The 12990-nt window shown below is 31.7% G+C and overlaps 2 protein-coding genes across 4 annotated transcripts in view; one reads left to right on the forward strand and one right to left on the reverse strand.

Moving 5' to 3' along the window:
- The window catches only part of LOC148177878 (bicaudal D-related protein homolog), a 48594-nt gene that overhangs the window by 14489 nt on the left and 21115 nt on the right, over positions 1–12990 (forward strand). The window lies entirely within an intron of this gene.
- LOC148177879 (uncharacterized) lies at positions 2914–3792 on the reverse strand. The gene is made up of 2 exons (XM_088032731.1): positions 3590–3792; positions 2914–3428 (listed from the first exon to the last, which is right to left on the reverse strand). Exons 1-2 carry the CDS (start codon positions 3738–3740, stop codon positions 2914–2916), a joined length of 666 nt encoding a protein of 221 aa, XP_087888857.1. The 5' UTR covers positions 3741–3792.

A 12990-nucleotide genomic window follows, 5' to 3' on the forward strand; every position in this document is an offset into this window, starting at 1 on the left:
TCCGACACGCAACCTTTTTGCGTTATAAATCATAATCGTAATAGAAAAGCAGCATTGTTCAGCGCACCGAAAACTTACGAAAGACGTCGACACACTTTTAGGCTTAAAGAGAATTTATTACAATGGTGATGTTTCGACTTTTCCGGTTCCGGTTTATCTTTGGAGTTGTTCAAGATGCGCTCGGCTGGATTAGTGGAAACACAAAGGAAGATCTTGTATGATCCGACTTGAGTGCGTTTTTACCATTTATTTGTCTTTCTTCCTTATTTTTTTGTCATTATTTCTTTAGAGTTGGACTACTTTTGTCTTCTCACGCATGGAACGGTGAAATGGCATTGTAAATATGACACCATTAAATCTAATTAGAATTATTAACACTCTAATTTAATTTGTTTGGAAACAATCAGTGGGAGAGATTGTTTTCCTGCGAAAATGTTTAATTTAACCACGAAATCTACTTATTTTGGGTGCAAAACGCCACTTTAGCGGACTACTAAAGTTCTTGGTACGAAAAACACTACTTTATTCTGTTGTTGTTCATTTTACCTACAGTTACAAAATAATAAATTGATTGATTCGTTCACTCACGTAAGAAAAAGTAATCAGCACCAAATCCTTGAAATATTTTATTGCTTCTATTGTATCGGGTGATCAGAATAATTTGTTGGAATAGCCATGTAGGTTTTGGGCGACAAAACTAGAATTTAACGACAAAAATTCATTCCGAAAAAGTTAGTTTAAATACTGTTTGTTTATTGATTTATTCCTGAAACGATATGCTATGTTATCTTTTATAATCACATTTTTTGTGTGCGCATTTACGTAAATCTCATATTTTTACATGTAAATTCGTTAAATTTTAGTCATTTTAAATGAAAAATGAGTGAAAATGATGGGTCTGTCAGTTCAACACACGACCTTCAAAATTTCGAGCGGGAAATTTGAAATTCTACAATTTTAAATTCCAAAATAAAATTCAAATTTCCACGTTATTGTTAATTTTTTTGTAGGTAAATTCGATGTTTTCGAGAAAATTGGGAAAATCAAGCTGTAACGTCGATCGAGAAATTTGAAATTTTACATTTCTTAATTCAATGTTTTCACTAACGCCGTAATAACTTCGAATTCTAAAAATACTTCTCGGATTAGGAATTTTTTAGAGCACAATCCACCATTAAACAGATCTAATTTGAAGGTTCAGAAGGTTATTTTTTAAATTTTTATCTACCAAGCAATGCTAATATCCACACATTAATCCCAATCTTAAGAGATGAGCGCAGGGAACAATGGGAACCCGTGCAAAATTCACTACATTTGCGTGTTCCAAAGATATGATTAAGAGTACCGTTCTTCTGTTTTCTACTTAATGAGCGCTCTTATGATCCTGTCAACTTGGTCAAACGGTACTCTATGGAATAAACTACTTCCAATATACAGGGTGAGTCACAATTAGCCAACATTTTACTTCTTTGTTTCCTTCTTCTCTAAAGTGGCCCTTTTGTTTTTCTCCAACTCCAAAAACCTCCCCAAATTTCATAGCTGTAGCACTAAAATTACCGAAATTACGAATTTTACCCAAACATATCGTCAATTTTAGCTTGTTCTTAAAAATGAAAATTTCTGAAATTTGAGTCTTTGCCTCTAGAATTTTGCAATTTAGTAGAGTTAATAAACTATTCAAAAAGAGTCACTTAGCCAAATTTCATAGCTGTAACACTAAAATTACCAAAAGTACGAATTTTACCCAAACATGTCTTCAAATTTTGCTTGTTCTTAAAAACGAAAATTTCTGAAATTTGAGTCTTTGCCTCTAGAATGTTGCAATTTGGTAGAGTTAATAAACTGTTCAAAAAGAGTTACTTAGCCAAATTTCATAGCTGTAGCACTAAAATTACCGAAAGTACGAATTTTACCCAAGAATGTCGTCAATTTTTGCTTGTTTTTAAAAACGAAAATTTCTAAAATTTGAGTCTTTGCCTCTAGAATTTTGCAATTTGGTAGAATTAATAAACTGTTCAAAAAGAGTTACTTAGCCAAATTTCATAGCTGTAACACTAAAATTACCGAAATTACGAATTTTACCCAAGAATGTCGTCAATTTTTGCTTGTTTTTAAAAACGAAAATTTCTAAAATTTGAGTCTTTGCCTCTAGAATTTTGCAATTTGGTAGAGTTAATAAACTATTCAAAAAGAGTAACTTAGCCAAATTTCATAGCTGTAGCACTAAAATTACAGAAATTACGAATTTTACTCAAGAATGTCGTCAATTTTTGCTTGTTCTTAAAAACGAAAATTTCTAAAATTTGAGTCTTTGGCTCTAGAATTTTGCAATTTGGTAAAGTTAATAAACTATCCAAGAAGAGCAATTTATCCAAATTTCATAGCTGTAGCACTAAAATTACCAAAATTACGATTTTTACCCAAACATATCGTCAATTTTAGCTTGTTCTTAAAAATGAAAATTTCTGAAATTTGAGTCTTTGCCTCTAGAATTTTGCAATTTGGTAGAGTTAATAAACTATTCAAAAAGAGTAACTTAGCCAAATTTCATAGCTGTAGCACTAAAATTACCGAAAGTACGAATTTTACCCAAACATGTCGTCAATTTTTGCTTGTTCTTAAAAACGAAAATTTCTAAAATTTGAGTTTTTGGCTCTAGAATTTTGCAATTTGGTGGAGTTAATAAACTATTTAAAGATACTAACTACCTTAAATTTAATAGTTGTAGCACCAAAATTACCGAAATTAAAAATTTTTACCAAACATGTCAATTTTTTTTGCTTGTTCTTAAAAACCAAAACTTCTAAAATTTGAGTCGTTGGCTCTAAAATTTTGCAATTTAGCAGAGTTAATAAACTATTCAAAAAGAGTGACTTTCAGGGTGAGTCACTTTTATTACAATTAACCAACATTTTACTCCTTCGTTTCCTTCTTCTCCAAAGTGGGTCTTTTGTTCTTCTCCAACTCCAACAACCTCGCCAGCATCTGCCTAGGCAACTCCACCCGCTTGAAATCCGAAAAAATGTTCTTCTTCTCCAGCATCTCCCTGTTGAACCTCAATTTCCCCGGAATCTCCTCCGGCTCCACCGGCCCCACGTGGCACTTATAGGGAAAAAACGGAGCTGGCGGCGACTCCCCTAAGACGAAATCCTTCTTCGGCAAAGCCATGTACCTCCGATAGTACGGGTGGAGTTTCCTTTCAGTGAGATCGAGCATCCTTTGCTCCACACTTTCAAACGGCGGCATGGGATCGCAGATCTGATCCTTGTTGCTCAAATCAGCTTCCATCCTCATCAACATGATGTCTTCTTCGGATCGCTGGTCGTCGCCCGTTGGAATGGTGTCTCTTTGGATGATGTAGGCTCCTCGGCCGCACGTGCGGTACGCTTGACCACCGAATCGGCTCAAATCCGGGTCTAAGCGAGGACCTGGAGGTGAGAATTTAGTTAATTAAAGTGGTGGACGCGTGACCATCGCTAAGTTTAATTAGTGAGGTGTGGTTACACTGCTAGATGTGTTTGATGGACGGAAGTCTCATGGTGACATCCTTCACCTCGTTCGTGATGTTTTTGGTAATGAGCGCCCTCACCTTGCTTCTTTTTGCATTGGCGAAGTGGTGGTTTTTCTTCGATGGGTTCGGACTTCTTGAACAACCCCCAGAAGGAAGATTCTTTCTTAGAACCATATTTCCTTGATAATAAGTAAAAATAACGTGGAATTTGGTAGATATTCTGCTGCATTTTCTGACGTTAAAATGTCATAATGGCACAGGCCACTACAAAACAGAGAAAGTGGAAGAAAACAATGCTTGGCGCGCGGAAATTCAATTGAAACCAAAAGAAAATGTTGCTAATTAAGACATCAGTTTGCAGCAGCACGACTCTAAGAGAAAAAAGTAAAAGTTGTTATGACACACCTATTCATTATTTGTTTTAAAAACTAAATATATTCTTTAAACTATTATTTAATAATAGTGTGATGTAACGTGCGTGCTCGCTTAATTTGAGAAGTGCTAGACTAGCACATGTTACGGCATTGAAATCTTTTATAACCACGTTTGGATAATAGATTTTAAATGAGCGCTTGCAGTAATGCGGTTGTGGCTAAGCTCAATCAATCCAGGGGGCTTTGCCTTTGTACTCTTTTGTAACATAGTAATGTAAAGTCGGTTTATGATATGATTGCTATTTTTTTCTATGGCGTCACTAATGTTTAAAGGGATTTTCATGGCGAAATGGGAAATCCTGTTGTACTTTCTAAGTGAAAATTTTAAAATGGACCCTAAAATTGAACTTCTTGTCACTTTTGAGTGCTTTGCTTTCATTGTAAATTTTGAAGATCTAAAAAATTGTAAAATCTGTTACTTGCCGGATTACAAACTTCTAAAGCAAAAGAGACCAGTTTGACAAATTTATATTTCTTTTGTCATAACAAAATGACGAATGTGATTGAAATCGGATTAAAACAAAAAAAAACATTGTGCGATTGGCTGGCATTCTCTTTATCAAAGAAGTTTTTCTAACAAAAAACGCACCCTAGCAACTAATTCGAACGTAACTTATTATTGGCTGTATTTCCAAGACTGTTGTTTATTGGATCGATTTCTTAGCTAATTAATTGCACAAAAAAGTGGCATTTATTTAAAAATTTTAAAATTTGAGTCCTTCGCACTACAATTTTGAAATTTGGTAGAGTTAATAAACTGTTCAAAAAGAGTAACCTCTTCAAATTTCATAGCTGTAACACTAAAATTACCAAAATTACGAATTTTACTCAATCATGTCGTCAATTTTTGCTGGTTCTGAAAAATGAAAATTTCTAAAATTTGAGTCTTTGGCTCTAGAATTTTGCAATTTAGCAAAGTTAATGAACTATCCAAGAAGAGTAATTTATCCAAATTTCATAGCTGTAGCACTAAAATTACCAAAATTACGATTTTTAGCCAAAGGTGTCGTCAATTCTTGCTTGTTCTGAAAATGACAATTTCTTAAATTTGAGTCTTTCGCTCTACAATTTTGCAATTTGGTAGAGTTAATAAATTGTTCAAAAAGAGTAAACTCCTCAAATTTCATAGCTGTAACACTAAAATTACGAAAATTACGAATTTTACTCAATCATGTCGTCAATTTTTGCTGGTTCTGAAAAATGAAAATTTCTAAAATTTGAGCCTTTGGCTCTAGAATTTTGCAATTTAGTAAAGTTATTGAACTATCCAAGAAGAGTAATTTATCCAAATTTCATAGCTGTAGCACTAAAATTACCAAAATTACGATTTTTAGCCAAAGGTGTCGTCAATTCTTGCTTGTTTTGAAAAATGAAAATTTCTAAAACTTGAGTCTTTCCCTCTACAATTTTGCAATTTGGTAAAGTTAATGAACTATCCAAGAAGAGTAATTTATCCAAATTTCATAGCTGCAGCACTAAAATTACCAAAATTACGATTTTTAGCCAAAGGTGTCGTCAATTTTTGCTTGTTCTGAAAAATGAAAATTTCTAAAATTTGAGTCTTTTGCTCTACAATTTTGCAATTTGGTAGAGTTAATAAACTGTTCAAAAAGAGTAAACTCCTCAAATTTCATAGCTGTAACACTAAAATTACCAAAATTACGAATTTTACTCAATCATGTCGTCAATTTTTGGTTGTTCTGAAAAATGAAAATTTCTAAAATTTGAGTCTTTGGCTCTACAATTTTGCAATTTGGTAAAGTTAATGAACTATCCAAGAAGAGTAATTTATCCAAATTTCATAGCTGCAGCACTAAAATTACCAAAATTACGATTTTTAGCCAAAGGTGTCGTCAATTTTTGCTTGTTCTGAAAAATGAAAATTTCTAAAATTTGAGTCTTTTGCTCTACAATTTTGCAATTTGGTAGAGTTAATAAACTGTTCAAAAAGAGTAAACTCCTCAAATTTCATAGCTGTAACACTAAAATTACCAAAATTACGAATTTTACTCAATCATGTCGTCAATTTTTGGTTGTTCTGAAAAATGAAAATTTCTAAAATTTGAGTCTTTGGCTCTAGAATTTTGCAATTTAGTAAAGTTATTGAACTATCCAAGAAGAGTAATTTATCCAAATTTCATAGCTGTAGCACTAAAATTACCAAAATTACGATTTTTAGCCAAAGGTGTCGTCAATTTTTGCTTGTTCTGAAAAATGAAAATTTCTAAAATTTGAGTCTTTCGCTCTACAATTTTGCAATTTGGTAGAGTTAATAAACTATCCATGAAGAGTAATTTATCCAAATTTCATAGCTGTAGCACTAAAATTACCAAAATTACGAATTTTACTCAATCATGTCGTCAATTTTTGCTTGTTCTGAAAAATGAAAATTTCTAAAATTTGAGTCTTTGGCTCTAGAATTTTGCAATTTGGAAAAGTTAATAAACTATCCAAGAAGAGTAATTTATCCAAATTTCATAGCTGTAACACTAAAATTACCAAAATTACGAATTTTACTCAATCATGTCGTCAATTTTTGCTTGTTCTGAAAAATGAAAATTTTTAAAATTTGGGTCTTTGCCTCTAGAATTTTGCAATTTGGTAAAGTTAATAAACTATCCAAGAAGAGTAATTTATCCAAATTTCATAGCTGTAGCACTAAAATTACCAAAATTACGAATTTTTCGCAAAGATAAGGTCAATTTTTGCTTGTTCAAACAAACGAAAATTTTTTAAATTTTAATTTTCCGCTCTACAATTTCACAATTTAGTAGAATTAATAATCTATTCAAAAAGAGTAACCTCTTGAAATTTCATAGCGGTACCACTAAAATTACCAAAATTACGAATTTTAACCAAAGATCTTGTCAATTTTTGCTTGTTCTAATAAATAAAAATTTCTAAAATTTCAGTTTTCTGCTCTGCAATTTTGCAATTTAATAGAGATGATAAACTATTCAAAAAGAGTAACCTCCCAAAATTTCATAGTTGTAGCTTTAAAATTACCAAAGTTACGAATTTTAGTCAAAGATGTCGTCCAATTTTTGTTTGTTTTGAAAAACGAAAATTTGTAAATTTTGAGTCTTTTTTTCTACAATTTTGCAATTTTGTTGAGTTAATAGACTATTCAAAAAGAATCACATTCCCAAATTTAATAGTTGCAGTACTAAAATTACCAAAACTACGAATTTTAGCCAAAGATGTCAATTTTTGCTTGTTCTTCAAGAAAAAATTTCTAAAATTTGTGTTTTTCGCTTTACAATTTTGCAATTTGGTAGTGTTAATAAACAAATAAAAAAAAATAACATCATTAAATTTAATATTAATATTAAAATTAAAATCCACGGTTTTGAACAAGTATTAAAATGCAATACTTTGTGTTTTTTTATTCGAATGTATTCGAGAGTTTGAATAATTTAAACCATAAATATTTCCTTCAAATAATAATAAGTTCACTAACTAGAGTTCAGTGTACAAAGAAAGTTGAAAGCGCAAGAACGGGAAGTTAGATTTGAAAGTTAAGCGTGACAAGTTGAATTTTTAATCCTCCGCCAAAGTAGACTTGCATTAATCTAACAAAAACTTAGAAGACCCACTCCTATTCAAACTAAACTTGGTTTATAGTACAACGTGCGTTTTTCTAGTGCAATTAAAATGAATTGAATTGGTGTCAAAAAAACAATAGTCTTGCAAATATGTCTCTCAAGAACCATCTGCCACAATATTGAACAATGGGAGTTTATTAATGGTTTTCTTTGTACTCTAATTTTATTACAAGTAGATGTTGACAAAAAAGTATTGTTTGGTTAAAAGAAAGTAGTTTTTACTGTACCAGGTAATCGGTGCGGTCAATAATAAAAAGTATCAGTTATAAGTCCGTATTGTCAAATCCCCAAATCGTCAATAATTACTAACATTACTGACATAACCGCTCTGAACGAAGTTCAAAGAAAGCAGCAAAGAAACGAAATTTTTACCATTGGTAAAAGTGGCAACAACACGAAAAACGAAAGCATGACAATAAAAACGCGCATCCATTATCCAATTAGCCACCAAAGTGCACCGTTAAAATGTGCACTTGAAATTCTTCATTATCAGTAAGGCCGCCCGATAGCATTTAAAGGTTAATACATGCAAAACTGACTCATTCCGGTGGAGTCATCGCAAGTGGGTTTCATTTTTAACGGTGTTTCTTTCAAGCGACTCTTCCAAAAACAGAGCAAGTAGAACATCGCGTTCTGATTATTTTATTATTTTATGCCAACTATGTATGGCCTGTAATTTTTTTTTCTTCACCTTGACCTTTATCGGTGGCATTGCCCCATTTCTGCTGTTATCAAATCATAAGAATTTCATTGTTTGGTTTTCGGTTCGTTCAATCGGCAATGATGCAATAGGAAAGTGATTTTTTGCGATACAATCGTTACATTATTGCCTAGAGGATTCGACACGCTTCGGGAAGTTTAACAAGGATTACAAAGAGGCGAATTGTGATTCAGAGTGTTGCTTCATAGGATTTGTGGCGAATAAGTGACTGAGATTAAATGAGGATCTTTTTCTTGTGATTAAGTGCCGTGGCGGTGCTATAAATAATTGCAATAAAATATGAATAATAACTTAATTTTATTACCTGAATGCAATGAACATTGTAGGTTTACGGCATGGATTATTAATTTTTATTTTTATAATTAATCAAATGTGTTCGATTATTATGTAATATTAAGACAGGCAAAGGTTGTTTTATGATAATTTTAAGTTTTGGACGAAATTTGTATTGAAGGACAAAGTAGAATTGGCTCCTGATTCTAAATTCGAAGCCCGTTTTGCTCCATTAGTTGTAACTTTAGTAGTTTTGACATTAGCGAAATGAAATTTGGAGGGGTTACTATCTCTAATATGCTGAATGTCTGTACCAAATCTCAAATTTTTTGAACAATAGAGACGGATTTTAGAATTTTTTGTTTTCAAGACGGACCAAAAATTTACAATATTTTCAAATCGGATCTGTAACTTTACTGGTTTTGACATTAGCAAATTGAAATTTGAAAGGGTTACTATATATAACACGTTGACTGCCTGTACTAAAGCTAAAATTTTTCCCACACCAGGGACGAATTTTAGAAATTTTTATTCTAAAGGTGAGCCAAAAATTTCCAACATTTTTCATTCGGACATGTAACTTTGGTAGTTTTGATGCTGCAGCAATGAGATTTGGAGAGATTACTAGTTTTGACTTGTTGGCTGTCTCTTCTAAATTTCAAAATTTTTGAACAACGGGGACGAATTTTAGAAATTTTTATTTTTAAGAAGATCCAAAAAATTCCAATATTTTTCATTCGGACATGTAATGTTGGTAGTTTCGATGCTAGAGCAATGAAATTTAGAGAGATTACTAGTTTTGATTTGTTGACGGTTCGTTCCAAATTTCAAATTTTTTGAACAACAGGGACGGATTTTAGAAATTTTTGTTTTCAACACAGGCCAAACATTTCCAAAATTTTCGAATCGGATTTGTACCTTTACTAGTTTTTACATTAGCGGAATGAAATTTGGAGAGGTTGCTATCTTTAACATGCTGACTGTCTATACCAAATCTCAAATTTTTTGAACAACACGGACGGATTTTAGAAATTTTTATTTTCAAGACGTGTCAAAAAGTTCCAATATTTTTCATTCGGAAACGTAATTTTGCTAGTTTCGAAGGTAGAGCAATGAAATTTGAAGAGATTACTAGTTTTGACTTGTTGACTGTCTGTCCTTAATACCAAATTTTTTGAACAACAGAGACGGATTTTAGAAATTTTTATTTTCAAGGCGAACTAAAAATTTTCAATATTTTCAAATCGGATCTGTAATTTTAGTAGTTTTGACATTAGCGGAATGAAATTTGAAGTGGTTACTACCTCTAACATGTTGACTGTGTGTACCAAATTTCAAATTTTTTGAACAACAGGGATGGATGTTAGAAATTTTTATTTTCAAGATGAGCCAAAAATCTCCAATATTTTTCATTCGGACATGTAATTTTGCTAGTTTCGAAGGTAGAGCAATGAAATTTGAAGAGATTACTAGTTTTGACTTGTTGACTGTCTGTCCTTAATACCAAATTTTTTGAAGAACAGAGACGGATTTTAGAAATTTTTATTTTCAAGGCGAACCAAAAATTTTCAATATTTTCAAATCGGATCTGTAATTTTAGTAGTTTTGACATTACCGGAATGAAATTTGAAGTGGTTACTACCTTTAACATGTTGACTGTGTGTACCAAATTTCAAATTTTTTGAACAACAGGGACGGATGTTAGAAATTTTTATTTTCAAGATGAGCCAAAAATCTCCAATATTTTTCATTCGGACATGTAATTTTGCTAGTTTCGAAGGTAGAGCAATGAAATTTGAAGAGATTACTAGTTTTGACTTGTTGACTGTCTGTCCTTAATACCAAATTTTTTGAAGAACAGAGACGGATTTTAGAAATTTTTATTTTCAAGGCGAACTAAAAATTTTCAATATTTTCAAATCGGATCTCTAATTTTAGTAGTTTTGAAATTAGCGGAATGAAATTTGAAGTGGTTACTACCTTTAACATGTTGACTATCTGTACCAAATCTCAATTTTTTTTAAGTACAGGGACGAATTTTAGAAATTTTTATTTTCAAGAAAATTCCAATATTTTTCATTCGGACATGTAATTTTGGTAGTTTCGATGCTAGAGCAATGAAATTTAGAGAGATTACTAGTTTTGACTTGTTGGCTGTCTCTTCTAAGTTTCAAATTTTTTGAACAACAGGGACGGATTTTAGAAATTTTTGTTTTTAAGACAGGCCAAACATTTCCAAAATTGTCGAATCGGATTTGTACCTTTAGTAGTTTTTACATTAGCGGCATGAAATTTGGAGAGGTTGCTATCTTTAACATGCTGACTGTCTATACCAAATCTCAAATTTTTTGAACAACACGGGCGGATTTTAGAAATTTTTATTTTCAAGACGTGTCAAAAAGTTCCAATATTTTTCATTCGGACACGTAATTTTAATAGTTACAATGCTAGAGCAATGAAATTTGGAGAAATGACTAGTCTGGACTTGTTAACTGTCTGTCCTTAATACCAACATTTTTTAACAACAGGGACGGATTTTAGAATTTTTTATTTTCAAGATGAGCCAAAAATTTCCAATATTTTTCAATGGGAAATGTAATTTTGGTAGTTTCGAAGGTAGAGCAATGAAATTTGGAGAGATTACTAGTTTGGACTTGTTGACTGTCTGTCTTTAATACCAAATTTTTGAACAACAGGAACGGATTTTAAAAATTTCCATTTTGAAGGCAAGTTTTTTTTTGGGACATGAGATCAGTTTTTCAAAAATATCATAGAAAGTACTTTTCTTAGCAATGAGTTTGATGGGTCGTTAGAAAGCTCATTAAATTAGCTTTCCAAAACACTGCCGAGTAGCCGCATAACTTTGTAAGATTTCACGAAAAAATAAAAAAAAAATTATGCAGTAGCGCCTAAAAATAGTGATTTGCGTACAAAGGCCAAAAGTGTTTCTTTTTAGGCCGAGCCTTTTTTCAATGACCGAAACGCGAGCAAAGTTGCATTTGCACGAATAATAATAAATCGATTCCTTGCTGTTTTCCAAAGAGTTCTTTAAACCTAAAACTTTCAATTACCTCAATTGGCTACAGTTGCTACAATTACGTTTGTCGGTATTGTCGGTCACTAATTGCATCAGATCAGCGTAAAACGATAATTTATAAAATAAATTAAAGCGTCAATTAGTCGATTTAGCGATTATCTCGTTAAAAATGTTTGACTATAGTTTCATTCCTATGGTTTTGGTAGATTAGCAATTTAAATTAATGATTTGTTTAATGGTGTATCCATACATGGGATTTGCATACATTACTACTTCATTCCATAAATGTTTATTGAGAGTACACAATGGTATAATAATAATCTTCATTTTATTTCTTTTTACTTGTTTACTTCCACCGTTCATGTTTTCCTCGTGTAATCTTTATTGTATTTTTGACCCGGGCTTTCACTCCCATTTCCTGTTCGCTCGTCTATTTTCACAGTGGACAGTTTTTTGTCTCCCATTCTTCAACTCTCTACGCGATTATTTTTTCAGTTCCACTTCATCTACATATTTATTGGTTCCGTTTTCGTCCTTTTATTGAATATTTAGATTATTTAAATTTTTCCGTCCTCCACTCCTTCATTTCAACACCGATTCTCAGTGGCACTCGTGCGTAATTTACCTAGCATGACAATTCGTTCAACGTTATCTTTTCTTTTCCAAGTCATTACACCTGAAAAAAGACAAACGCTTACTTCCGTGAAGTTCTTGTAATTGTTTTTAAATGTTTTTATTCCAGTTTGTATTATGCGTATTTTGTACGAAAATCGAATTAGAAAACTGCAAGAGTGGTTTGTTTGCTATAAATATTTATTGTGCGATGTTAGTCGTTAGATCGATATTGAAAAGCGACACGCCATGCTATGTAAAGTTGCGGAATTGTGTCGTAAGGAGTAAAAGTGGCACAAACGAGCTCTCAAAAGATGCAAGCAAAAGATGTATGTAACAATAAATATAATAACTTAAATAAAAAAATTAATTAAAACTTAACCATAATTACTTAAGTAAGTTATTAGGGAAAGAGCACCGAATATTGAATACTTTTGAAAAAATATATATTAAAAAGTAAATTATTATTTATATCGAGTTGAAACAAAAAAATACACGATTTTTATTTTTTCGGCAAATATGTATTTTGTCATAAATTTGATGCACTAAAAAAAGGTTTCCTAATACTAGATATCCAATAATGGGTATCAAAGATCCGAATATGGGATATACAATAATAGGACCCAAAAATAAAAATCAAAATATTGTTTCCATTTATTTATTTCAAAGGTTTAATTGTATTTTAATGCACAAGTAATTGAAAATTAGTCGTAATAATTAATAAAAATCTAGTCAACGACGTCCATCAATACAAGGTGGTTATAAATGTTTCTAAAGAAATGTCAGTTGAAAAATTA

Source organism: Gnatocerus cornutus, chromosome 3 (genome assembly GCF_029298725.1).
Source record: "Gnatocerus cornutus isolate USDA-ARS CGAHR chromosome 3, icGnaCorn1.1, whole genome shotgun sequence".
NCBI classification, from domain to species: domain Eukaryota; kingdom Metazoa; phylum Arthropoda; class Insecta; order Coleoptera; family Tenebrionidae; genus Gnatocerus; species Gnatocerus cornutus.

What these genes read in the sequence shown, in the direction of transcription:
- LOC148177879 (XM_088032731.1), bottom strand. Translation starts at nt 3,740, where the DNA reads ATGCAGCAGAATATCTACCAAATTCCACGTTATTTTTACTTATTATCA. An exon ending in CCAATGCAAAAAGAAGCAAG is followed by an intron (nt 3,429 to 3,589) that starts GTGAGGGCGCTC and finishes TCTCACCTCCAG; the next exon opens with GTCCTCGCTTAGACCCGGAT.